This window comes from Vipera berus (assembly GCF_964194415.1).
Source record: "Vipera berus genome assembly, chromosome: 9".
NCBI classification, from domain to species: domain Eukaryota; kingdom Metazoa; phylum Chordata; class Lepidosauria; order Squamata; family Viperidae; genus Vipera; species Vipera berus.
In genome coordinates this window covers 6,972,222-7,000,038 of record NC_138212.1, presented here as the reverse complement: position 1 = coordinate 7,000,038, position 27,817 = coordinate 6,972,222, and the positions used below count along the sequence as shown (strand labels likewise).

Below are 27,817 nucleotides of genomic sequence, written 5' to 3'. Positions count from 1 at the left end.
CACATGACCCGAGTGTTTGTCCCCGTGATCAGCGCCTCGGCTCCCGTGTCTCCTCCGCGTCCCCTCTACCTCCCTCCGGCGTGAGATTTCCAACTCGTCCCTTCCTTCTCCTGCTGCCCGCCCCCCCCCACCCGTCCCCCTTGGGGCCAGCCGGGCGCCCCCTCCCTCTCCCTTCCCCCTCCCCTTCCCCTCTCCCCCCATGGACATGCTGGAACCCGGACTGGATACAGCCACCGCCGCCGCTTCCAGGTAAGGGCAGGACGAGACCTGCAGCGGAGCCCGGCCGGATCCTCCCGGGCGCTGCCTTTCTTCGGCGGGGAGCCCGGCTTTTCCGGCCTCCCAGGCCTACGGAGGGTGGGGGAGGGGAGGGAGCCGAGAGCCTCGATCCACCGCCTTGCTCGGTCCTGCGCTGGAGGAGGAGGAGGAGGAGGCGGCGGGAGGGGGAGAACAAAATGGAGGACACGGCCGAGCTTGGGCGATCCGCTCTTTCTGCCCCTGGGGGGAGGGGAGAGGGCACTGCCCAGGGGTCTCCGGGTGGTGAGAACGGAGAGCTGCCGGGTCGGGGAAACAAAAAAAACTGGGTCGTTGCGTGTACACGCGTTGCATGCACACGCACGCATGTACACGCGTACACCGTCCCGCCGTCTCTAATGCCGTGGGAGGGGGGGTCGTTATGCTCTCCGGGTGGTGGGATTCCTAACCCCCTCTTTGGCTTTCCAGGGGAGGGGGTGGGGGAGAGGTTGGGACTACAACTCCCATCCTTCCCAGTGGCTTGCGGGGAGGAGAGGGCGGGGTGGGGGGGGGAAAGGCTGGGTCTGCGTTCTGCAAAGGACCAGCGTCGCGTTGGGAAAGGCTGAAGGAGGAGGAGGCGGCGGGTGGGATTTCCCTCCCCACCTGTCCAAGATAGGAAATGTTGTCCGGGGCGATCCGGAGAAGGGAGAAAAAAGAAAAAGCAGTTTTGAGTGTCCGGCGCTTGCTGTCACACTGGAAAGGGCAGCCACGCGGAGATTGGTTGGTTGGCTGCCGTCGAGGAGGGGGGGGGAGGGGGGAGGGTCAACCCCACATCCAGAGCCGGCTGTCAAACAGGGATGGGAAGTCCTCGGGTGAAGGGGAGGAAACATCCGGACCTCCAAGGGGCCTTCAGACACCCAGGTTTCAGTTTCGGATCAGGATTCCTATTCTCATTGGCTGACCTTGTGCTATATATACATATACATATACACACACACACACACACACACACACACACACACACACACACATATATATATATATATATATATATATATATATATATATATATATATATATATATATATATATATATATATATATATATATATATATATATATATATATATATATATATATATATGGTGTCTCTGGCCTACCTCGTGGGGTTGTTAGGCAGACTGAAAAGAGCGACCCCCTGTGTTCTTCTCCCTTCGGCTAAGGCAGGGGGTCTTCAGACTTGGCCCTTGGATGACTGGTGGACTTCAACTCCCAGAATTCCTCAGCCAGGCAGGCTGGCTGAGGAATTCTGGGAGTTGAAGTCCACCAGTCATCCAAGGGCCAAGTTCGAAGACCCCTGGGCTAAGGGTTGTTTGTCAGTAAGCTGGAATACAGGGCAGGTGGTTGCACAAAGGAAGGACGTGGGGGGGAGGGGGGGAAAAACGGGGGGGGGGGAGGAAGCAGAGTGAAACTGATGGTCTGAACTGGGAGGGGTATGATGTGGGCTGAGTGCAGATGAGGCACCTTGGCGTGATGCTGTTATCTTCCGCTTGTCTTCTTACCTGCCTGGCTTGCACAATACACTTAATCCAGTTTTGGTTCAGATCATTGGATAGATCTGGGGCACAGAATAATTCTCACATCACAGCAGTGCTGACAAAGTAGTGAATAGGCCAGGTGAGCTGCCTTTCCAGCAAACAGCTCTGAAATGGTAAAGGGTTTCCTGCCTGAGCAGGGGGGTGGACTAGAAGACCTCCAAGATCCCTTCCAACTATTCTATTCTATTCTATTCTATTCTATTCTATTCTATTCTATTCTATTCTATTCTATTCTATTCTATTCTATTCTATTCTTTCTTAGATTTATGTTCTGTTGTTCACACAGGAGCTCAAAGCAGCTGTGTGGTGTTTTCCTCCATTTCTCCCCCTCTCCATTTCTACACACACACACACACACACACACACACACACACACACACACACACACACCAATAGCAGCTCTGTGAAATTGGCTGGGTTGAGACAGTGGCTGTGCTCTGGATCACCTCTGCTCCTAATCCAGTACCTTAACTATGACTCTCAACTGCCTTTTTCAGCCGCTGCATTGTGGTAAAAGGAGAATAAAGTGATCGTGCCAGAATCAGGCAGGCTGTTCAGAATCCCTTTGAGGGGAATGAGTATGCTGAAATACTAAATAATTCAGCCTTGATATTTTATAGACTTGCTTCATCACTAAAGGCGATTAGAAATAGCAGGAAGGTGAGCTAATGGGTGGCTCGCTCTTTTTCTAATAACCACCCCTCAAAAAGACCAGTAAAGATTTTGGTTTTTTCCCCCCCGGCTAGTAATTTGGGGGACAAACCACAAAGCTCGGAGTACTAAATTCTGTGCACTATGCTCTCTCTCTCAACCCTTCTGGAAATTTGTAGTTATGTTAATTGGCTCAGTAAAGTTGCAGCAGCACAGATTGAAAAAAATAAATAAATCTTCAAGCGAGGCCTTTTGGGGATGCTCTGGATTTTGTGTGTCAAACTGGGCAGACAGCTTGAGTTAGTTTAACTCCCCAAATCCCATCCAATTTGGAGGTTCTTTTCAATCACTTTTCTTTTTGCATTGAACTCTCATTTGTTCTGCCCCCTGCTTGTCCTTTAATTATTTATCATATTTCTCTTACTCCTCTTTGGACTTAACCTGAGGCTATTCCTGCCGCTTCTCGTTTCTCTGCCCCTATTGGTGTACTATATTGGGGAGGGGACGTTACTCCCCCTTCCCAAAATAATAATAATAATAATAATAATAATAATAATAATAATAATAATAATAATAATAACAACCCAAACCAACCTGATTTGACAAAAAGTAGAACAGGGACAAAGCAGAAAAGGCCATCTATTATTAGTATTTGCTACTCAGCAGTTACTCTAAAGCTGGGATGGGCCACTGAAGTGGCTCTGGATTAGAAAAAAGCCCATTGGGAGTTGAAATAGGAAGGTCTTAATAAATTAGATTTAGGTGAGAAAGAATGACCAATGAACGAACTTCACCAAATTAATGTTTTGGGGTACCCCTTTCTCACAACAGAGACCCCTTTCTGCAGTGAATTTTGGACATAAAGCTGTGAAAGCAGGTTTAAGTAGGGCACCAAAATAGGAAAAGATCCCACATGCGTACATTCACACACCGCTGCTTAAAAAATGAAGTGTTTACACATGAGAGATATATGCGTCAGTATTTTTGCCCCATCAGAGGAGGTTTCTAAACCATTCTTAAACTAGGGAAATTCCTCAGATTGCTTCTATTGTTCTGCAAAAGTGATACACAGATTTCCAAATAAATAAACACCGGGATTTCCAGATGCAGTTAAAAACTATTAGGAAAGCATGCATGAGACAACCCCAGGTCTTTTTATCATTCTGATAATAATTTAAAGGGGTGATGTAGGTATATCTTATTTTTCAGAGTGCAAACTGTGGCCTTCCATAGTTAATGTGATCTGGGGCAGTGGGAATTTTCATGTGGCTTTTTTTCTCTATCCTTTAAAGGTGGTGATGATAGAGTAGAACAGTATTTTTCAAACTTGGTAGCTTTAAGACAGGGGTCTTCAAACTTGTCCCTTTTATGACTTGTGGACTTCAACTCCCAGAATTCCTCAGCCAGGCATTCTGGGAGTTGATGTCCACAAGTCATATAAAGGGCCAAGTTTGAAGGCCCCTGGTTTAAGATGTCTGGACTTCAACTCCTTAAATTCTGTTCAACTTTCCACTTCTGAAAAATACTCAGCTTACCATCATTTGTTTAGCGACCATTCAAAGTTACAACGGCGCTGAAAAAAGTGACTTACAACAGGTCCCCCACACTTTCATCCCTGCCGTAATGCGATCACCGTTCAGGCAATTGGCAGCTAACATGTGTTGATACCACAGTTGCAGCATCCAGGGGACATATGATCGCCATTTGCGATTTCCCAGCCAGCTTCTGACAAGCAAAGACACTGGGGTAAGACAGATTTACTTAAGAGCCACAGTGCTTTGTTTAACAAGAGTAGCAAAAAAGATGAGAAAATCAGGTGTGACTTATTTTGCAACTACCTCACTTAGCGAGGGATGTGTCAGTTTCAGTTAGGTAGGATGGATGGGATTAGCTAGGTTGGTTTGGAATTTGGGGGCAGCGGCAAGTGTGTGCGAATCCAGAAGGAACAGAGCAAAAATGGGAACAAAGAGGAATTGGGAGAGCAGAATCTTTCAGAGGGTGACAGCTGAGGTTTTGGTACAGCTGGTGTGTTGTGTAGCTCGGCCTCGCTCTTAGGAATGCATAGAAAATGGTTACCAGGATCGAATTCCTGGGTGTGCAGCTAAGGAGTAGGCTGTCTTGGTCGCTCAACAGTGAGAAACTGGTGAAGCGGGCACAGCAGCGCCTGCATTTTCTGCGTCGCATGAGAAAAGCACATCTTCCTTCCCCTGTCCTGACCACTTTCTGCAGGGGGACGATCGAGAGCATCCTGTCATTCGGCATCACAGTCTGGTTTGGAAGCATCCCTGCTTCAGACAGGAAGGCGGTGCAGAGAGTGGTGAGGATGGCCGAAAAGATCATTGGCAGTTCCCTCCCTCCCATCCAGGACATAGCACAGAAGCGTTGTTTGAACAGGGTCCGTAAGATTATCTGGGACACTACTCATCCTCTTCACAACCTGTTTTCCTTGTTACCTTCTGGGAGGAGGCTTTGTGGTATCCGTAGCAGAACATCCAGATTCAGCCATAGTTTCATTCCACACAGCATTAACCTTGTGAACTCTCAGGCTTCCTCTGTTATATATTCAAGATGGACAGTTTTTAATATTTATTTGTTGTGTATATGTAGGGGTGTGGGTCTATTCATATGTGTATACAGTATGGTTAGGTGTGTGTCATGTATGTGAGAGCGGGCAACTAAGTTTCATTTTTGATGTGTGCTGCTGTGCCCACAGTAAAAAAAAAATGACAATAAAGGTTATCTTATCTTATCTAAAATGATGGAGGGCTGCTACTACAGTCCAATGGAGAGCACGGAAGCATTGCCAGGTTGAAAGGATTGAACAGATCACGGTTGCCCAGTTGGGGGCTCCTTTCACGTCCCCGTTAAATTGTCCACCAAAGTGGTGCCCATTTATCTACTCGCAGTCACCCAGGTTCAAACTGCTGGGTCAGGGTGTGACGGGAGCTCACCCCATCCCACGTTAGCAAACAGGTCTCAACCGCGAAGCTGACGAACATCAGCCCAGTGTCCTAACCTCATGAGCCACTGTGCTCATATGCAAAGGACCGTCTCTCTCTGATTGTTCTGCTTGTCCCATTAGATCCAACAGGGTGGACACACTCTGGGTCCCATTTATTAAACGGTGTAATTTGCCAAGGCCTGGAAAGCCTGTTCTCCACGTCTCTGCCCTTGCCCCCAGAACAATAAGGTGCACAGGGGCAATTCTGCGTACACTTGCTATGGAATGCAACATCCTTGGGACCTCGTAGCCAAGGTTCCTTCAGAGAAAAAGCCGTGGGAATGTGAACCACCTGACAGTAGTGTCTTGCACCCTTCCCAGCCTGTTTCCCCATTAATTTTGTTTGTGGGAACCTGCCAGGGAAGGTCTCAAGTGGTGACCACAGGGACACGGTCTCCCTCGTAAGTGCAGACAGAGTGCATTCTGTCCAGACCACGATCACGTGACCGTGGGAGGGCCAGAACTTCAAGGACCAATTCTAAACATCCTTCGTTCAGCACCATCATAATTTTAAGTGGTCGTTAAGCAAGGACTCCTTGTATTTCTTGACTGATTATTCTTTGTTTTTTCTTTGTGTTTTGAAATGGCGTCCACTCAAGTGACTTCCATACCTGCCCGTCTCATGGGAATAACTGTATCCAACGATAGCAACAAAACCCATCTAAATAACAAATGTCTTGAGGTTGCAAAAATAATTCCATTTACAAAGAAAAGAAGAAGAAGCCAATTAGAGCTTGTTCTGCTGCTAAACTCAAAGTCTAGGGAACAGCCAGGTCTTTAAAACCTGTATGGAAGACTTAACATAGTTGTGGAGCGATTATGCTTCATAAGGCATGCTCTGCAGCAGAGAAGGCACAATTACTGTTGGGTCTAGCAAAGATGGCATTGCTTAATAGAGAATATCCAATTCTGGTAGGAGGAGCAGAAACGTTTTGAGATGTACAGTCCCTCAAATAGCCTGAAACTTGGTGGTTTTCGATCCCACGTAGACCCGCAGAGTTCAATTGTGAGAAAGGTGGCAACATAAATTGATCAAATAAATAACAAGCAAATAAATAAATAAATAAATAACTCTCCTTTGGGGGAGGATGGATTGCCCCTTGGGCAATATGACCCCAGAGGGAGAAAGGATTCTTCTAAGCCAGGGGTCTTCAAACTTGGCCCTTTTATGACTTGTGGACTTCAACTCCCAGAATTCCTCAGCCAGCGTGCCTGGCTGAGGAATTCTGGGAGTTGAAGTCCAGAAGTCATAAAAGAGCCAAGTTTGAAGACCCCTGTTCCAAGCCTATTTAATTTGATCTTGGTTACCATATATACTTGCAAATAAGCCAAAAATGCCCCCCCCCAAAAAAAATTGGTTCGGCTCATCCATGAATGGGCTTATCTGCAAGTGTATATATAATAACCCTTTATTTAAAAAAGGACTTGTATATCTTGTAATGTACATGTAGATAAGCTGACACCAACCCCCACCACCAGTTTTTAACCAAAATACCATGAAAAATGTGGGTTGTCTTTTCCACGAGTGGCATATTTTTCATGGTATTTTGGTTAAAAATGTGAGGGTTGGCTTACCTGGGTGGGCTTATCCATGAATCTATCCAGTAACTGCCATACCTTCCTTTGGACACCTTTGCCGCTCTGCCTTGTGCGTTCAGCCTGGTCTGCAGTAACTGACTATCCTTATCACTCTCTGCCATGAGTGAAGGATTAAGATAGTTCGATGCTTTTCCGGGGTTGTAAAGCTGTTTCTCCTTCCAGTCTCTCGGAAAGGAAAGTTGAACTTGGTGGTTGATATTAGCCCAGACATTTCCTGGGGGTGCAGTCTTGAGGTCCAGGGATTCCAGGAGGAAATGGAAATGATAGCTGTGGCACCCTGCAGAGGTGAGGCTTTCTTTGGGCCTCAATCCATCTCACCCAGCAAAAGTGGTTTATTACACCAAGGCAGGGGTAGGCAACCACGGCTCTTTTATGACTCGTGGACTTCAACTCCCAGAATTCCTGAGTCAGCATAGCTGACTCAGGAATTCTGGGAGTTGAAGTCCACGAGTCATAAAAGAGCCGGGTTGCCTACCCCTGCACCAAGGGAACCTCTTCAATTAGTGGCAGATGTACTGTACTGGGGCAGAAAGAATTGCAGTCCAATAGAGAAGGATCTCTGCAGCTGAGGGTTGAACTGTGGAGTCCTTGGCGCGCTCTGAGTTTGGTTGGTTGGGTGCAGTTTCATTACCCAACTAAATAACATCATCAGTCCATCGTGTCTGCAAGCCAACCACCAAAGTCAGAGAGCACCAAGGACTCTACACAACGACAATCCCCAGCTTGGGTCCTTGAAATTCTGCATTGAGACAATCGTGGGCTCTCCATCCTTGGAGATCTTTAAGAAGAGACTAGACATTCACCTGTCTGAGACAGCATACTGTAGGTTCTCCTGCTTGAGCAGGGGGCTGGACTAGAAGACCTCCAAGGTCCCTTCTAGCTCTATTCTATTCTAATTCTGTAAGTAGGAGAAAGCTGCATGTGATGGCATCTTTTCTGTCGCTTGACACAACGTCGTTTCATTGCATAGCTGAGCACGTTGGGGCGGGTGGGTGGGGTACATTCTGGCTTTGCAGGTCCCAAGGGCTGAAGCTCCCCTCTCAACTGACCATCTTTTCAACTCCTGCTCTTTTGAAGTCCTCAACCACTCACTGGCCATTTGATTTCCGCCCTTCATTTGGGGAACCTGAGACCAAGAAGCTTATTTATCATGAATTGTAACCCTGGCCCACACAGGATCTGTTTTGCTTGCCAAGAGCTCCATCTTTGGCGTTCCAAAGCCTTTCTGTGCGAGTGAACACCAGGGCTGGAGACTAAAATTCGAAGTGTGCCATGCTGCTTTCCTGTAATACAGGGTAGCAAACCAAGGCTGTTTTGCAAGTTCTGTGTTGCTGTTAATTACAAGGCAAAATTGCACTGCAAAACTCCTTAAAAGGAAGCAGCCATTTGGAGGTATGCATGTATGTGTGTGTGTGTGGGGGGGTGATTCTGTGCTGCTGAAACTTTTCATCTGACTCATTTTGATCCTACAAGGGTTAAAAGAAAAATCCCCCATGCTTAATTGCTGAGTGCCCTCCTCCCCCCCCCCCCCCCCCCGTCTGGCAGGAAGGAATAAGAACTGAACTGTTTTCTTCCCTTTTGTGTTTCAGCCACGAGAAAGATCAAGAAAGTGAAGATGGAGTTGAACTACAGGAAGGTGAGGAAAACTTTTGGGCTGGTCCAGAAATCCCCCCCCCAAAATATGCTGCGTGGTTGGGATTTCTGCAGCCGGGGATCCCAAAGTATAAAAACCAGAACGTAGCTGTCTTGCCTTCTGTCTGGATCTAGTCTGCAGAGATTTTTGCAGCCAAAAGCTAGCGTGCTTATGTTGTTCTTTTTATTAATTGTATTAATTTTCTATTATTGCAATTCAAGAGTGCTTAATGAACAACGTGTCGTCTGGGTTATTTTTTTTTGCCTAGTCACAGAAGTGAAGTTCTTACTCTCCATTACGTTTTTTCCAGCCCTTGATAAAATAAGTTCCATGTTTGAAAATATTCTGTGCCTTCTTTTTCTTTGATTCTCAGGGTCAGTCTGTCCATTTCAGCACAGTCCAGCATTTTCTTGGTCATCTCTTCCTCCAACGGTGGTGTTTTTTGTTTTTTTTTCATTTTTCCAGTGCTGAGTGAATACAATCCTCGCTGCTGTTAGCGTGCTCATGTTTTTGCGGCCTATCACATGCAGGGTACAACATGCACTGTTGAATACTAATTTGAGAGAGAGGAGAACTATCCATCTGCAAGGCAGATTCTCCCTTGTCTCAAGGAAGCCCAGAGTCCTGCAAGTATAACCAGACCACAGCTGGTTATACCAGGAGTCTTCAAACCTGGGCCTTTTATGACTTGTGGACTTCAACTCCCAGAATTCCTCAGCCAGCAACGTATACCAGGGGTCTTCAAACCTGGCCCTTTTATGACTTGTGGACTTCAACTCCCAGAATTCCTCAGCCAGCAACGTATACCAGGGGTCTTCAAACTTGGCCCTTTTATGACTTGTGGACTTCAACTCCCAGAATTCCTCAGCCAGCATTGCTGGCTGAGGAATTCTGGGAGTTGAAGTCCACAAGTCATAAAAGGGCCAAGTTTGAAGACCCCTGGGTTATACAATCGGTGTAGCCAGTGGGCGTTATAGCCCAGCAGCCTTTGGAGAGCTTCGGATTCTGTTCCCCGTTAGGTGTATAATGTGCCTTCCCTCCCATGGCAGTCAAGCACAGCCTGTGCTAAGAGTTCTCTTTCGGCCTCCCCCGGTCCCACAACCACACTATTAAGATCAGTTCGAAAGGTAACATGGTCCAGGTTTGCACAGCGTTTTCTCGCACGCTCAGCTCTGTGGGGTTCCAAAGTGGGCAACCTACAGGTAGCCCTCAACTCATGACCCCAGTTGAGCCCAAAGCTTCTGTTGCTCAGCGAGACAGTTGAGTGAGTTTTGCTCCATTGAATGACCTTTCACGCCACAGCCGCTAAGTGAAACACTGCAGTTGTGAAGTTAGCAATCTGGGGTTGTTCAGTGAACCTTGTCTTCCCCACTGGCTTGGCCTGTAAGAAGGTTGCAAAGGGTGACCACCTATGAGCTCAGTCGTCATAAAGAGGAGTGGCCAAGTCTGTCTGAATTTGGATCCACGTGACCACGGGGGATGCCTCGACGGTTGTTAAGTGTGAAAAACGGTCGCAAGTCGCTTTTTCCCCCCAGTGCAGTTATAACTTCAAACAGCCGCTAAATGGACTGTTGTAAGTCGAGGACTGCCTGTGCGCTTTCTTGTCTTCCAAATGCCTCCGTGGCCGTCAAACAGCTGTACATCCCAGATAGAACAGAACAGTGGACGTTACAATCGCAATGCAGATCAGTCTGATGTCAATGTGAAAATATTCGATCCTGCTGCAGCTGATATTTTGAAATAGGCTGATAGTGAGAGTTCCACTCTCAAGAGCAGCCCCGCCCCCAAACAGCCTTCTGCAGTTCCTGCCACAAATCCAGACCCTCCCAACCTGGTTTCCTGTCTGTCAGGGACCTAGAATTCACTGGATGTTGTTGTTCAGCTTTCCAGTCCGTCGCTCATAGCTGTCAATTGAAAATCTCTTTCCTTTCTCTGCAGGGGACGGCACAAATGCAGATGAACAGACCGCAGTGGCCATTGCCAGTGTCCAGCAAGCAGCTTTTGCAGACCATAATATTCAGTACCAGTTTCGAACAGAGAACAATGGTGGACAGGTAATGCCCATGTTGGGACGGTTGGATTTGGGGATTTTGGATGGAGCTCCGGCAATTAAAGAACGGCCTCTCTTGTCATTTGAAGACGGTGGGATACAGCAGGCAAATGCCTAGCTTTATGGGAATTCGCTCCCGTTTCTGATTGATTACATCGCACTCCAAAACAAACAAAAAGTGTTTTTCACATTGTGGAAATCATCGCATAGCAAGGGTTTGATTGTTTGAGATCTTTGAGGGGGTTGAACATCGCCCTATTCCTCCCCATCTGTATAAATACCACGTCAGCCAGAAGAGTGACATGGCTTCTGCTGTTTCTCCCCAGGTGACATACAGAGTAGTTCAGGTGACGGACAGTCAGCTGGATGGACAAACGGATGCCACGGGGGCCGTTAGTGTGGTCTCAACCGCAGCTTTTACCAGTGGTCAGCAAGCTGTTGCTCAGGTGAGAAATGGTTTGACTAACCCTAGTATTAGCATTATTGTTAAACTAGAATGGGGTATGTCTAGTTTAAGAAAGAGAAGGACGAGCGGGGATGACATGATAGCAGTGTTCCAGTATCTCAGGGGTTGCCCCAAAGAAGAGGGAGTCAAGCTGTTCTCCAAAGCGCCTGAAGGCAGGACAAGAAACAATGGATGGAAACTAGTCAAGGAGAGAAGCAACCTAGAACTAAGGAGAAACTTCCTGACAGTTAGAACAATCAATCAAAGGAACATCTTGCCTGCAGAAATTGTGGGTGCTCCATCACTGGAGGCTTTTAAGAAGAGACTGGACAGCCACTGGTCTGGAATGGTATAGGGTTTCCTGCCTGAGCAGCGGGTTGGACTAGATGACCTCCAAGGTCCCTCCCATCATCATCATTATTATTATTGTTATTATTATTATTATCCCCAGTATTAGCATTATTGTTATGATTGGTCGCACAGCTAAGCAAATGTTCAGACTGGAATTGCTATTTTAACCACCTATCAAGTCCTTCCAAAGGTCCTGAGATAGAAAAGATGTTGTGGTTTGATGGTGTCAGAGGATTTAAGCTGCTCGGAGTAAAGCTGCCTTTTGCAAGTGACTAACAGTGATTTTTGTCAACGCCAGTGATGCTCAAGTGGTGCTCCAGATGTTTTGGTATTAACACCCACAGCCCCTATTGCTATTGGAACGCCTTTGCTTTCTTTTGCCACAGTTGTTCTGCTTCTGTTTGCAGGTCTTTGTGTTTTGTGATTTTTCTCCAGTTCTTTCTCTTCTTATCAACTTGTTAAGTCTGGGGTATGGTGTAGCAGGTGCTTGTGTGTTGAATTCTAAACTCCCAGAGCACTTTGCCTCCTTCATTTTCAATGACATTGCTTGCAGACAGATGGCATCCGTCCAAATTTCTTGGCAAGATTCTGCCAAAGTGGCTTGCCGTTGTCTGTTTGCTGGGGCCGAGAGAAAGTGACTGGCACAAAAATTAGCCTGATGGCTTTTTGCCTAAAGCAGGACTAGAACTCACCGTCTCCCACTTTCTAGCTTGGTACCTTCATCAGCACACCAACCTGGCTGTTTTTAATCTGTTAAAGGTAATGGTTCCCCCGCACATGCGTGCTAGTCGTTTCCGACTCTAGGGGCCGGTGCTCATCTCCCTTTCAAAGCCGAAGAGCCAGCGCTTGTCTGAGGATGTCTCTGTGGTCATGTGGCCGGCATGACCAGACACCAAAGGCGCACGGAAGGCTGTTACCATCCCACCGTAGTGGTCCCTATTTTTCTGCTTGCATTTTTACGTGCTTTCGAACTGCTAGGTTGGCAGAAGCTGGGACGAGGTGCTCACTCTGTTACGCGGCACTCGGGATTCGACCCGCCAAACTGCCGACCTTCTGATCGACAAGCTCAGCGTCTTAACCCACTGAGCCACCTTGTCCCTTTTTAATCTGTTACCTGTTCTTAAACACAAGAGGGCAGTGTATACCTTGAGTTAATCACTAGATCTTCACTCCTTGGTTTCCTCTCCTCTACTAATGGAAACCTGCTTCTGGACCGTTTCATACTTAGCACAAAATCTTGACTGAATTGAGCATTCCTAATGTTTAGTCCCAGCTGTTGGCCTGCTACTCTGATCACTCCTAGCCAGCATGAATAACAGCCAGGGCTGGGTTGTCTGTGCCAGTCATCCCGTGCGGTAGACTCAAGGCTTCCCCCTTGCTCTTTCTCCATTGTTTATCTAGGTTTGGGGTGGTTTGGTTTTTTGCAGCGCACAGATCCACAAATACATCTCCTTCTGTTTCCAGGCTGTGATTCAGAACCCTTTCAGTAATGGCGGGAGCCCAGCCGCAGATGCTGTTAGCGGGGAAGCCCGTTTTGCATACTTCCCTGCTTCCACCGTGGGCGATGCCACCGCAGTGTCCGTACAGACCACTGATCAATCGCTGACACAGGCTGGAGGTAGGAAATCAGGGACCCCCAGAAAGGGGCTTTGACGGCCTCCTCTTGAAATGGCCACCCCTGCAATGCCCAATCATTGACCATTCTATCTGGAGCTGATGGGGGTTGGAACCACAATCCCTAGGAGGGCCCAGGTGTTGCCTACCTTTATATATATTTGCCGGTAGACCTTGACTTAACAGCCATTTGTTTAGTGACCGTTCAGAGTTACAACGGCACTGGAAAAAAGTGATTTAGGATCGTTTTCCACACTTAACGACCGTTGCAGCATCCCCATGTTCACGTGATCAAAATTAGAACATTCGGCAGCTGGCGTGTACTTAACGACAGTTGCACTGTCCTAGAGTCATGTGATCACCATTGGAGGCCTTCCCAGCTGGCTTCCGACGGTCAGTCAATGGGGGAAGTCAGATTCACTTAACGACTTCATGATTCACTTAGCTGCAGTGATTCGCTTAACGACTGTGGCGAAAAGGTTGCAAAATGGGGCAAAACTCACTCAACAAATTCCCATACTTGGCAACAGAAACTTTTGGCTCAGTTGTGGCCATAAGTCGAAGACTATCAATATGTATTTATTATCCTGCTTTTATTATTTTTATAAATAACTCAAGGGGGCGAACACACACAATATTCTTTCCTCCTATTTTCCCCACATCTTGTGAGGTAACTTGAGCTGAGAGAGAAGGACTGACCCAAAGTCACCCAGCCAGCTTCCATAGCTAAGGCAGGACTAGAACTCACAGTCTCCTGGCGATTGGCCCAAAGTCATCCAGCCACTTTTTATGCCTAAGGCAGGACTAGAACTCATAGTCTCCTGGTGATTGGCCCAAAGTCACCGAGCCACTTTTTATGCCTAAGGCAGGACTAGAACTCGCAGTCTCCTGGTGATTGGCCCAAAGTCACCAAGCCACTTTTTATGCCTAAGGCAGCACTAGAAATCACAGTGTCCTGGTGATTGGCCCAAAGTCACCCAGCCAGCTTTCATGCTTAAGGCAGGACTGGAACTCTCAGTCTCCTGGTGATTGGCCCAGCCAGTTTTTCATGCCTAAATCAAGACTATTGCTGGTGCCTTAAACTACTAGGCCATTCCTGTCTCTTTGCTTGTTTTCCAAGGCTAGTCTTCCTCACCTGGGTGGCTTTCAGACCTGTGAATTTCAATACTGGCCTTGTTCTTTGAGAAGGCCGGGTGTTGAGATCCCCAGTTCTAGAGGGCAGAAAGAAGCTAAATAACATTGTGGGGCAAAGTTGCTGAATAATCTACAAGTCCAAACCTTTCTTTGAAGTGTGGGTAGTCTTCAGCTTCCAGACACCATTGGAACCAGTATTCTTGGCCACCAGATACAGAAATAGTTTTTCATGGCTTTTTTTCCCAGAATGTAGTTTTGGCTTTCCAAGCTAGTCCATACTCCTGGAATTTCCTGGTGTCCACAATGCAAAAACAAACTAAGTTGGATCCTTTATCAAAATTAGCCCAGACTAATTAAATGCTACTATCTAGCTAGATGTTCATAGTTATGTTCTATGAAAAAAAAGTCAAAACTGCATTGATTCCAAGAAAAGATCACAGTGCCACAGGTTAAAACTCTGGTGAACAAAATAGTTGCTCTGTTTACCTAACAGGCTTTACCCAGACAAATAAACCATCTGACTTGACCTAATGGACACCACATGTTAAGATTGTGGGTCTGCCCCACAACTCAATAAATTGTAAATATATATATATATATTCTTGCAGACATCCTCTCTTCCTTTTTTCCCCAATTTTTATTAATTTTTTTGGTGGCATAATATCTTCTCCCTCAGGTCAGTTCTACGTGATGATGACCCCTCAAGACGTGTTGCAGACCGGAACGCAACGTACTATAGCTCCCCGCACCCATCCCTATTCCCCGTACGTATTGCTTTGGACACACGCTTGAAGTTTCAATCAGGGTCTTGCAGTCAGGGAAGTTCTGGACATTCTGTAGTGTGGCTGGGGGGGGGGAAGAGGGAGGCGAGCTGGAAGAAGGCAGAACAAGTGGGGATCACAAGCAGGTAATGTTGGAGTCGGGGAGCAGAGAAAGCAGGTGTGCCAGAACATAAAGGAAGGTAGCTAAGGAAGGATGGATCAGACCATTATTGGGGGATTTATGGGGTGGAATTTCCAGCTAGGCTGGGAGGAGGGGTGAAGGGAGGGCCGAGATCAGAGTCTTTGCACTGCAGAAAGAAGCACAGGATTAACTTCCTCAAAAGCCAGCCGTGTGCTGCAGCGGCCAAAAAAGCCAACACAGTGCTAGGCTGCATTAACAGAGGGATAGAATCAAGATCACGTGAAGCGTTAATACTGTTTTACAATGCCTTGGTAAGGCCACGCTTGGAATACTGCATCCAGTTTTGGTCACCACGATGTAGAAAAAGATGTTGAGACACTAGAAAGCGTGCAGAGAAGAGCAACAAAGATGATCAGGGGACTGGAGGCTAAAACATATAAGGAACGGTTGTCGGGTATGTCTAGTTTAATGAAGAGAAGGACGAGGGGGGACATGATTGCAGTCTTCCAATATCTCAGGGGCTGCCCCAAAGAAGAGGGAGTCAAGCTGTTCTCCAAAGCCCTTGAAGGCAAGACACGAAGCAACGGATGGAAACTGACCAAAGAGAGAAGCAACCTAGAACTAAGGAGAAACTTCCTGACAGTTAGAACAGTTATTCAGTGGAACAACTTCCCTCCAGAAGCTGTGAATGCTCCAACACTGAAAGTTTTTAAGAAGAGACTAGATAGCCATTTGTCTGAAATGGTATAGGGTTTCCTGCCTGAGCAGAGGGTTGGACTAGATGACCTCCAAGGTCCCTTCCAATTATTATTATTATTATTATTATTATTATTATTATTATTATTATTATTAATAATAATAATAATAATAATAATAATAATAATAATAATAATAATAATAATAATAATAATAATAATAATTTATTTTTGTTATTATTATTAAAATCCCTGAAGCCTTATTTGACTGTTCCCAAGGGAATGCAGTCAGCCTGGCAACATTCTTGTAACGTGGGTGACTAACAGTAAAATTTCTACTCGAGACTCTTATCCTACCATATTACAATCAACACGAGTCCTTGAATCCTTGCCATATCTGTTTCTTGAGCTGGCCTACTTGAAAGGGCTGACTTCAGTCTTGAAAGCTTCTCTAACTTCACAATTGTTGCTCAAGTATACTTGTGTTCTCCCAGAAAAGAATGTGGATATTTCTTCTTCTAACTCCTTGCTTGTTTGGGGTTTTTTGGTTATTCTTTTAAAAACATCTTTGAGAAAGGAAAAAAAAGAGACGTAAATAATTTTCAAAAAAAACTGTTGAACTTTGCAACATTATGGAGGCAATAGGGAGAAAGGGTCCACCCTAATTGTGGCATTTCTGACAGGTTGTAGAAAAACAAACACTCTTGTTTTGGCAATCCGCTTCCTTCCAATTCGGAAGGTCCGTGAGGAGTACCTGGAATACTGCAGCCAATTTTGGTCGCCATATCACAAAAAAGATGTTGAGAGTTTAGAAGAAAATCCAGAGAAGAGCAGCTAAGATGATCAAAGGGCTGGTGGCTAAAACATATGAAGAATGGCTGCGGGACTTGGCTAGTCTAAAGAAAAGGAGAAATAGGGGAGACATGACAGCAGTATTCCAATATTTGAGGGGCTGCCACACGGCAGAGGGGTGTCCCCAGAGCACCAGAGGGAAGGACAAGAAACAATGGTTGGAAACTGATCAAGGAGAGAAGCAACCTGGATTTAAGGAGAAACTTCCTGACGGTGAGGACAATCAACCTGTGGAACAGTTTATCCCCAGAAATCGTGCACGCCCCATCACTGGAGATTTTAAAGAAAAGACTAGACAATCACCTGTCTGAGATGGTGTATGTTCTCCTGCTTAAGCGGGGGGCTGGACTAGAAGACCTCCAAAGTCCCTTCCAGCTCTATTCTCTTCAGAGCTAGCTTCCCCCGTTTCTCGATTCTTAAGATATGCCTATTTGTGTTGAAGGGAGTTGACCGAGAGTTGTGCACTCTTTAACTTCGTCTTTTAAAATAATAGAAAATGTTCTGGTCGGTTCTGAGATGGGAACAGGGTCTCTGAAAGCTGCTGTCCTTCCGATTTGTTCAACTTGTTCCCTTCAAATTCTAGGAAAATGGACGGGACGCGAACGCCCCGGGATGAGAGGCGAAGAGCTCAGCACAACGAAGGTAGGCAGAACAGCAAAGCTGAGTGAGCTCACTCCAGTCTCCAGATTTGTGCCCTAATCTGTTGAGGAAGGACTGCACTGCTCTAAAACATGATTTAGAAAGACCAGGTTCTTTCCCTTTTTCCAATTCTTGGAAAGGGCCGTGGTGGCGCAGTGGTTAGAATGCAGTATTGCAGGCTAACTGCCCACTGCCAAGAGTTCGATCCTGACTGGCTGGAGGTTGACTCAGCCTTCCATCCTTCTGAGGTTGGTAAAATGAGGACCCAGATTGTTGGGGGCAAGAGGCTGACTCTGTAAACACATGTTGCCCAGACTCCAAAGCCAGTCGTTCCGTCCTTCCAGGTATTATTGTCAGGTTGCCATATTTGATCAGCATCTTATTTTTTCTTTTTCTTTTAGTTGAACGGAGGAGGCGGGACAAGATCAACAATTGGATCGTACAGCTGTCAAAAATCATTCCAGACTGCAATACAGACAACAGCAAGACAGGGGCGGTGAGGGCAGTTGCTTGGGTGGGGTGGGTAGCCCAGAAGGAACAGTGTTTTGGTTTGGAGAGATGTTAGGCTTCTCTCATGAAGAGATGCCCCAGGTCACCGTTCCATGGTTCCAACAAAGTTGGGAGACTTTTCCCCGATTGTTTTTCCCAGATGAATTTTCCCTGTTGTGTTATCTTGTTTAAATTGTTTTGGGTAATTACAGCCTCGTTGGCCTGCCCAAAGATGGCAGAATTGTGGACTTAATTGGAACCACCGGGACCGTTTAGTCAGATTATATCTTGTGGAAACATCCACTCCTGCTTGAGTATTGAGTTGTCCACTCAAGATGAGAAGTTATATTCCAATTTTTTTGGGTGGGGGGATGATAACTAGGAAGAGAGTTAGCAATCCCTTTCTCCTACTGCGCTTTTGATAAAAAGAACTATGCCAAATAGTTCTGATCTTGAATTCCAAACTATTGGCATCTTTGAGGTAGCGCAGACTACAGAAATGCTGGTGTGGACCCTGATGTGGACCACTACCTTGATCTATTCCTGGCTTCTCAGCTGACAGCCTGTCTATTCTAGGGGTAGGCAACCCCGGCTCTTTTTATGACTCATGGACATCAACTCCCAGAATTCCTGAGTCAGCTGTGCTGACTCAGGAATTCTGGGAGTTGAAGTCCATGAGTCATAAAAGAGCCGAAGTTGCTTACCCCAGGTTCTATTCATTAATTCCAGGGATGGTAGCAATGAGATTCATCTTTGCAGTCTTCTGAAATAGCTAATTGGTTAGTTGGGAGGCTGAGATCCCACTTATTTTCCTACTTATCGCTCTGATGGGGGATAGATAATGTCCTCCAACTCAGTAGAACAGGGGTCTTCAAACTTGGCCCTTTTTATGACTTGAGGACTTCAACTCCCAGAATTCCTCAGCCAGCATGCCTGGCTGAGGAATTCTGGGAGTTGAAGTCCACAGGTCATAAAAGTTTGAAGGCCAAGTTGGAAGACCCCTGCAGTAGAAGGAGGAAGACATGCAAATGAGCTGTTGTTTCTTCATTTGCATAACCTGGCACAGTCGTATCTGAGAGTTCCTGCTTGAAGAATTCCATAGATTTGCAGACATTTGTTCCTAGTTATTTCTCCTTAGCTGAGTAGAGCCCCACAAGACACCTTTTCCTCCTAATAAATCCTGAAGCTGTGGCCACAGTTGGCCAGTTTTGCCTAAACTCAAAAGGTTAAGAGGCTTGGACATTAGTACTTGAATGGGAAGTTACCAGGTCCATAAATAGTCCTAAAGCTCTAGGAAGTGTGTGTGTGTGTGTGTGTGTGTGTGTGTGGTGGTGGTGGTGGTGGAAACAACTTCAACCATCTTGAGGAAAGACCCCTGCAGTAGAAGGAGGAAGACATGCAAATGAGCTGTTGTTTCTTCATTTGCATAACCTGGCACAGTCGTAACTGAGAGTTCCTGCTTGAAGAATTCCTGTGATGAACAATTTCATTGTGGTTTTCAAGACAGAGCTAAAGATATCACCAGTCACTGAGGTTGACTCAGGCTGATAGAAAACAGCACTTAGTGCTTACTTTTTGACTATAACAGCAAGCTCTGTAAATTCAAATAAATCAATATTTGTCTGAAATTTCCTGACAGTTAGAACAATTAACCAGTGGAACAACCTGCCTCCAGAAGTTGTGAATGCTCCAACACTGGAAATTTTTAAGAAGAGACTGGACAGCCATTTGTCTGAAATGGTATAGGTTCTCCTGCTTGAGCAGGGGGCTGGACTAGAAGACCTCCAAGGTCCCTTCCAGCTCCTAGTCTAGTCCAGTCCAGTCCATTATTCCATTCCATATTTTCTATTCTATTCTATTCTATTCTATTCTATTCTATTCTATTCTATTCTATTCTATTCTATTCTATTCTATTCTATTCAATTCTATTCCATTCCATTCCATTCCATTCCATTCCATTCCATTCCATTCCATTCTATTCTATTCTATTCTATTCTATTCTATTCCATTCCATTCCATTCCATTCCATTCCATTCATCAGTCACCAATAGACAAGTCCCATCCTAAAAACAGATCCAGCTATTCCTTGCAAGTTTGAAGGTGTGCAAAGGAGGTAGGACCCTAGAGAGGTCTGGTGATCGTGAAGATGCTTCCCATCCAAGCCACTCAGTTGAGGGCCCGGTCCTTTTTTCTCTCTTTCAGAGCAAAGGGGGCATCCTCTCCAAAGCCTGTGACTACATCCGGGAGCTGCGCCAGACGAACCAGCGAATGCAGGAGACGTTCAAGGAAGCCGAGAGACTTCAGATGGATAATGATCTGCTACGGCAACAGGTAGCTCAGCCCAGATTCTTCCCCTCTTGCTTTGGAGCAGGGCTTGGGATTGTGGCCAGCGATAAAACCGAGTACACGTAGTCCTTGACTTACGACCACAATGGAGCCCAAAATTTCCGTTGTTCAGTGAAACATTTTGCCCCATTTTTCAGCTTTTCTTGCCAGAGTCGTTCAGTGAGTCACCGCAGTTGATAAATTGATAGCCCGGTTGTTAAGAGAAACTGGTTTCCCCCTTGACTTGGCTTGTCAGAAGGTCAAAAAAGGGGATCGCAACGATCCCTGGACACGGTCATAAATATAAACCAGTGGCCACATATCTGAATTTTGATCCCATGATTAGGGGGCTGCTCCGAAGATTGTAACTCTGAAAAATGGTCGTAAGTCACTTTTTCCAGTGCTGTTGTAACTTTGAACGTTCACTGAATGAATTGTTGTAAGTTGAGGGCTACTTGTCATAGTAGTGAGTTGTGATTTGGTACAGAGGTTGGGATGTCCTGCTTCAGGGACCTCTTGCAGGTCACACGGCCTTGGAGCAAATTCTGTTAGGTCTGGCAAAATATAATTTCAGCTGTTGCAGTTAACTGCTATCTCAGAACAAGAGAAGACGCAGTTTGTAGGTTTGCATGTATAATATAAACAGAGAAAGTCCCTTTGCTTTCACAAAACGGGTGCATCTGCACATGCACACGTGCCTGCCTGGTGTGTGTTTTATTTCAGTCTGTTTCTGCTGAAAAACATCCCTAAGAATAAATGGACTTGTTTTATGACCACAGTGTCCGCTTTAGAGCTATCACACACACAAAAAAGTTACAAAAATAGACATCCAGTTTTAGTCACCATGATATGAAAAAAGATGTTGAGGCTCTAGAAAGAGTGCAGAGAAGAGCAACAAAAATGATTAGGGGACTGGAAGATAAAATATACTAAGAACGATTGCAGGAATTGAGTATGCCTAGTTTAATGAAAAGAAGGATTAGGGGAGACATGATAGCAAGGTTCCAGTATTTGAGGGCTGCCACAGACAAGGGCGGGGGGGGGGGTCAAAGCTATTCTCCAAAGCACCAGGAGGCAAGACAAGAAGCAACGGATGGAAACTGAGCAAAGAGAGAAGCAACCTAGAAATAAGATGAAATTTCCTGACAGAACACTTAATCCGTGAAACAACCTGCCTCCAGAAGTTGTGAATGCTCCAACACGGCAGGTTTTAAAGAAGAGATTGGACAACTAATTGTCTGGAAAGCAGGAGTAGGCAACCTTGGCTCTTTTATGACTTGTGGACTTCAACTCCCAGAATTCCTGAGTCAGCATGGCTGGTTCAGAAATTCTGGGTATCGAAGTCCACAAGTCATAAAAGAGCCAAGGTTGCCTACCCTTGGTATGTAGGGCTTCCTGCTTGAGCAGGGGGTTGGGCTAGATGACCTCCAAGGTCCCTCCCAACTCTTGTTATTCTGTTATCCTGACTTGGTTACATGAGTGCCCCAACTTACAACCGTCGTGACATACGATGGAAATTCCAGGCTCCGTTACGCCCTGCCCGTACCTTTTTTGCAGCACCCAGTTGCATCTCCTTATTCTTGACTTCCGCCTTTTCCCCAGTTTGAGAGACTCTCCCTTTTTTTTCTCCTCCTCCTCCTCCTCCTCTTCCCCCCTCCCCTCCACAATAGATCGAGCAGCTGAAGAACGAAAACGCCCTTCTGAGAGCCCAGCTTCAACAACACGGAATTGAAATGGTGGGCGACACCCCAGGGCAGTAGCCCCTTTTTTCGCCTCTGCCTACACGCCCAACGAATCACAGCACCTCCGGTTCTTCTTGTTTTATATATATATATATATATATATATATATATATATATATATATATATATATATATATATATATATATATATATATATATATATATATATATATATATATATATATATATATATATATCTCAACCGAATCCCCTCTGAATCCCGACAACAAGGACACACCAAAACCGCGGCCTGTGGATGAACCTTTGCCTCCTTGCTTTCCGTTGGAGGGCAGGGATGTGGGGAGGGGGGGCAGGAGGGAGGAGGTAGTGGACAGAGGGGACTTGGGGGGGAGGGACTTTTGTACCCCAAACCTTGCTACTGCTCTAAAAGGGGGCGTCTGGCTTTCTTCCCACCAGGTGTATCCTTGTCCCTTCCCTCCCTCTGTCTCTGTCCTCCCTTTCTTTCCTCCCCCCCAGGCGGGACGTATTAAGATTCATCAGGCAAAATCCTGCAGTGATACACACACACAAATATATACATATACATATACATATACATATACATATACATATACATATACATATACATATACATATACATATACATATACATATACATATATATATATATATATATATATATATATATATATATATATATATATTTAACACGGGTTCACACTGACTTCTGTCACCCTTTCCTAGGAACTCGGGGGAGGGGGGAGCGTATACCCTTGAGCTTGGCTGTTTAAAAGGAAACAACAACAAAACCCTAGATTTTTCTTTTGTCTCTTCTGCACGTTTTTGGCCTCTTGCAACCAAGGCACTCTCCTGTTTGGGTGCAAACATAGCCAGAGGGACCCCATGTCACAGGTAGTTCTGGTGTAAAGAAAAAAAAAATGCAGTGTGGTCAGCTTCAGACACACACACACACGTATACACACACACACACACACCGCATGAATTAGCCAGTTAATTTGAACGCGGCCTGCAGACAGTGAGCGCATCGTTTCGTGACGAGGTTGGAAACGGGCTTATGGAGGGGGAAAAAAAAGAAAAAACTTGCATTTGCAGGCAAGGTGCGTTCTTTTTTATTATTATTATTATTATTATTTTAATCCCGAGCAGAATTCTGTCTGAGTTTTGGAGACTTGCAAATGCAACCAACAGGATTTTTAGCTGCATTTTGTCACCGAGAGAACAAGCGTCATGCCGAATTTATGCCTTTTTGCTCCCGTCCTCTTAACCCGAGCCATTCAGCTCCTCGAATCATTGTCTCACGTTCTTTTTCTTTCCCATTTTGTAAGGCACTGGGCAGAAAATCCCCCCCCCAAAAAAGTTCCCCCTTCAGTCACCCTCCTTCCCTCCCTCCCTCCCTCCCTTCCTGTCTCTTGTCTTTTTCTCTTTCCCCCTCTCTTTCTTGTAAGTAATCTTTATTTTATTAGTTTAAAAGCGCGTTTGTATAGAGGTACGGTGTTTGTATGATAGCTGAAACCCAGGTCGTTAGGAAAGGCAATAGGGGTGGATTGAATGACAACAGGGTTGCTTTTTTTGTGTGTGTTTTTTGATATTATATAATTTTTTAATTAAACTTCAGCAGTGTTTTAGGATTTCAGGTTAAAAAAAAATAATAATCAGGAGATGAGGTTTTTTTTTAAAAAAAGAAATCTCTATTTTGTGTCCTTCCCTTCTACCCACTTCTGAACAGAATTTTTTTTTAAATAAAAAAAAAACAAAACAATAAATGGTTCCTAAAATGATAAAATACTATTGTAACAGCAAAGTAACGTAGACCTGATTTTTTTTAAAAAAAAATATATCTATATATACCAGTCACCTGCCTTTCCCTAAAAAGGGGGGAAAAATAAGGTTGCCAACTGGATTTGTGGTCACAATTTGTACTGTTTGATCCTGTTGACACCTCCGTGAACATGAGGAGGGGAAAACAAAAACAAAGCAAAATCAAGCCAAAAAAAAAGCATATGGTATATATAAATATATATATTAAAAAAAAAGATTGAGTCGGCTTGCGGAGTTTGTTGCAAAGTAGGAAATAATTCTGTTTATATATAAAAAAAGAAAAAAACCTGCACAGAAAAAAAAAATACTGTTATCTGATCATTTTGTGGTTCATCGGTTCCTTGGGTTGGTTATGAGGGTGGAATAAAATGACTGCAGTGCTGATTCACTTAACAACGGTGTCAAGAAAGGTCATGACATAACGGTTGTTAAGTGAATCTGGCCTTCCCCATTGACTTTGCTTGTCAGAAAGTTGCAAAAGGGGATCGCGTGACCTCGGGATGCTGCAACCGTCGTAAATATGAACTGGTTGCCAAATATCCCAATTTTGAGGACATGACTATGGAGATACTGTAAACCAGACATGTCAAACACAAGGCCTGGGGTCCAGATGCGGCCCGCGAAGTGGTTTCATGCGGCCCGCAAAGCCATCCTGGAAACAGTGAGGGAACGGCCCCCACTGCCTTGGCCCTGGCCCAGAGACCCTCCTTCTGCCAGAGACCCTCAGATCTGTCCCACTCCTGCCCAGGCCCCCATAGGCACCCTTGATGCGAACGATGTAGAGCTGGCCACGCCCACCCACATAGGCCATATGCACTCTAGCCACGCCCACCCAGTAGGCCACACCCACCCGGCCCCTTGAGGGCAACCGCAATGCTGATGCGGCCCTCAATGAAATTGAGTTTGACACCCCTGCTGTAAACAGTTGTAAGCACTAAAAATGGTCATAAGTCACTTGCAGCTGCCAAAAAAGCAAACACAGTGCTAGGCTACATTAACAGAGGGATAGAATCAAGATCATGTGAAGTATGAATAATGGTGGGGAATGGAAGGATTCATTCCCCACCATCTAGCCGGAGCTGAAGAAGCTTCTTGGATGAGAAGCAAAACGTCTTCAAAGAAAAACCAAGTCCGGTTGCCTCATGAAAAAGCATCTTTGGGACTACAATGCCCTAGTTCCCACGTTCACTGCTTGGATCCTGGCAGCTGCCTGACTAAGCTTAATGCTGCTAGCACTCCTGATGGACAAAATTTGCCCATCCTGCCCCTTCAAAGTCCACATACATCATGCTCAACCTGTTTTCTTGCTTACGGGTGCAGTGGAAATGTTGATAATCGAAGGGTTTCAGGAAGAGCAGTGTGCTGGAACCCCAGCTCCTGACCCTGAGTATTTCTAGGAGCATCCAGAGAAGCAGGCATGAAGTTGGCAAGAAGGAATGTCAAGATGGGAGCCCTTTTGAACATGGGCATTCCAAAGGGGCGGGGCTTGCATCCCAACATTCCATCCACCATCTTGATTTCGACCACCACCACCACCCTTCTATCCCAGTGAATAAACTAGGTTCTTACAGGACCCGTAACATCAATTTAAATTGTGATCCATTTGACCCTTGAAGGCTCTGCCACCGATTGTAATTCCGAGTGCATGTATTCCTCCAAATGGTTGCAAACTATATTTAAGGGCTTAATTTTGTGTAAGATGCCTTGTTCTTTGGATTGAAGTGGCATAAAAGCAGGTAAAAAGAAACATCTAAAGCATGAATGTCCCCCTCCGGATCTTAAGAGCTGTGATCTTTCCTTTCCAGCGGGGCCACTGCTAAGGCATGCTTGGAGATTACTTTTGAGAAGATCACATATTATTCCTCCCTGTTCTAAAAGCTCTATCAGCTGGGTTGTGCATTGTAATATGTTGGATTCTTGAGTTCTGCAGTAACCAGCAGTGAGGCTGTACCTTTATCTTTGAAAAGCAGGTGGAGCAGCGTCCCCCATACTCCCACCTGTCTTCGCTTTGGCCCTAGAAAATTTGAATAGCAACAGAAAGCATCCTCCAATACTCATCGACTTACGTCCAGTTGCTTAGCTGCCACTTGAAGTTACGACTCCCTAAAAGCTACGTGCAATACAGCATCAAAGTTAGAATGGCGCAAACACCCGTTGGGTAAAAAGGATTCACTTAATGAATGCAGCAGTCACTTAATGACTGCTGTGCTGACCACCACCACAAAAAATGCTGACAAATCACATTCTCTCAATTTGCGACTGCGGTTGTAATTCTAGGCTCAATTATGCTCAGAAGTGGAGGACTATCTGTATTTAAAAACATTTTTTTAACTACTGCTGACTGCTTTTTAACTTTCTTAACTGGCACATAGCATCCCTGTTCCCTGCCTTTTCCCCTACAAGAATTTACTTCTAAAAGAAAATTCTGATCAACTTCTCACAGGTTAAACCAGAGGTAGGCAACTTCGGCTCTTTTATGACTCGTGGACTTCAACTCCCAGAATTCCTGAGCCAGCATGGCTCAGTTTGGAAACCTCTCCCTTTCCCCTCAGCATGGCTGGCTTAGGAATTCTGGGAGTTGAAGTCCACGAGTCATAAAAGAGCCAAGGTTGTCTACTCCTGGTTAGACACTTAGTAACCAAGGGGTGTATGCTTTTTCTTGCTTTCAACCACATTCCATTCTTCTTTACTTCCTCTTTTATCATTTTGGGTGTTGGGGGACCACACCCAGTGTTATGCAGTACCCTTGACTTACAACACTGCTTAGGGACCGTTCATAGTTACAACGGCACTGAAAAAAGTGACTTATGACCATTGCAACATCCACATGATCACGTGATTTACATTCGGATGCTTGGCAACTGACTCACATTTATGACAGTTACAGCGTCCTGGAGTCATATGACCTCCTTTTGCAACCTTCTCAGAAGCTACGTCAGTGAGGAAGCCAGATTCACTTAACAAGCATGTTACTAATTAAACAGCTGCAGCGATTCACTTAACAAATGCGACAAGAAATATAAAACGGGACAAAACTCAGCTCACACATTTCTCACCTAGCAACATCAATTTGGGGCTCCGTTGTGGTAAGTTGAGGACTTCCTGTATATGAATGAACCACATTTAGTATATTCAAGTAAGGGGATTTGTTGAGCTTAGTGTTCATCGATTACTCACAGCAAAGGGCCTTAAGACTTGTAGGGAAGCTGCTTCTGAAGACACCAAGTTGCTTACATCCTGAAATGTGCTGTGTTGTCACATGTTTGTGGACATGGCTTTCTTTGACCACTTGCAAAAGAATGTTTTGTGCTTTCTTTAAAAAAAAACAGCAACAAAAACCACTGTGAACTTTCGGACATATTTACATCAGTACTGCCAGAATTGGGAGGGAGTGGAGGTAAATGTTGTGTTTTGCCTGTAGTAATGTTGTCCTTGAGCTACTCTGGCCACAAGATGACACTGCCTGCCTCACCCCCACCCAGCCAAGGACACGGTGGTACCAGTTGCCTAAGCATATGATGGTGCTGGGAAGCGCCTTGGCTAGCCTGCCTGTCGCCTGTCCATGTGTGTGCTCGGCGCCATCTGTAATCTGTGATCTTGGCTGTCCCTAACTGTGCCTCCCAGTTGGGGAGGGAACAAGGGACGAGCAAGAGAGAGGTACACACTGAGAGGTCAAAGAAGGTGATGTCGCAAAGTTGCTGGTTTGTTTGTGGATGGAACACTGCAGCATTGCATCCTCTGATCTGCATTTTGGACCAAAAGGGACTCTTGTACAAACTAGGAATGCCGGAAAGCTCAGATTAAGAAGATGGGTCTAGCTTCAGTTAAGACTTTCCTCACTGCCTCTCCACAATGGAAAAAAGCTGAAGAGAAGAAACGGGTTGGTCAATTGTCTAGGGCAGGCAACTGGACTGTTTTCGGTTTTTCCTTGAAGACATTTGGCTTCTCATCCAAGAACTTCAGGCTGAATCCAAAACTGTAGAAGCTTTTTGGATGGGAAGCGAAACATCTTCGAAGGAAAAACAAAGAAAGTCCAGTTGCCTCCTGAAAAAGCACCTTTGGGTT

The 27,817-nt window shown here is 45.5% G+C and overlaps 1 protein-coding gene across 1 annotated transcript; it reads left to right on the top strand.

Moving 5' to 3' along the window:
• Nucleotides 1–22,205, top strand: USF2 (upstream transcription factor 2, c-fos interacting). The gene is made up of 11 exons (XM_081334942.1): nucleotides 1–249; nucleotides 8,670–8,716; nucleotides 10,652–10,767; nucleotides 11,090–11,209; nucleotides 13,024–13,177; nucleotides 14,984–15,071; nucleotides 17,341–17,399; nucleotides 17,798–17,892; nucleotides 20,088–20,216; nucleotides 21,881–22,055; nucleotides 22,152–22,205. Exons 1-10 carry the CDS (start codon nucleotides 200–202, stop codon nucleotides 21,968–21,970), a joined length of 948 nt encoding a protein of 315 aa, XP_081191068.1. The 5' UTR covers nucleotides 1–199; the 3' UTR covers nucleotides 21,971–22,055; nucleotides 22,152–22,205.
• Nucleotides 22,206–27,817: the final 5,612 nt, after the last annotated feature.

Coding starts and splice junctions, on each gene's coding strand:
- USF2 (XM_081334942.1), top strand. CDS start 200: ATGGACATGCTGGAACCCGGACTGGATACAGCCACCGCCGCCGCTTCC. Junction 11,210..13,023: donor GTCAGCAAGCTGTTGCTCAG/GTGAGAAATGGT, acceptor TTCTGTTTCCAG/GCTGTGATTCAGAACCCTTT. Junction 17,893..20,087: donor ACAACAGCAAGACAGGGGCG/GTGAGGGCAGTT, acceptor TCTCTCTTTCAG/AGCAAAGGGGGCATCCTCTC.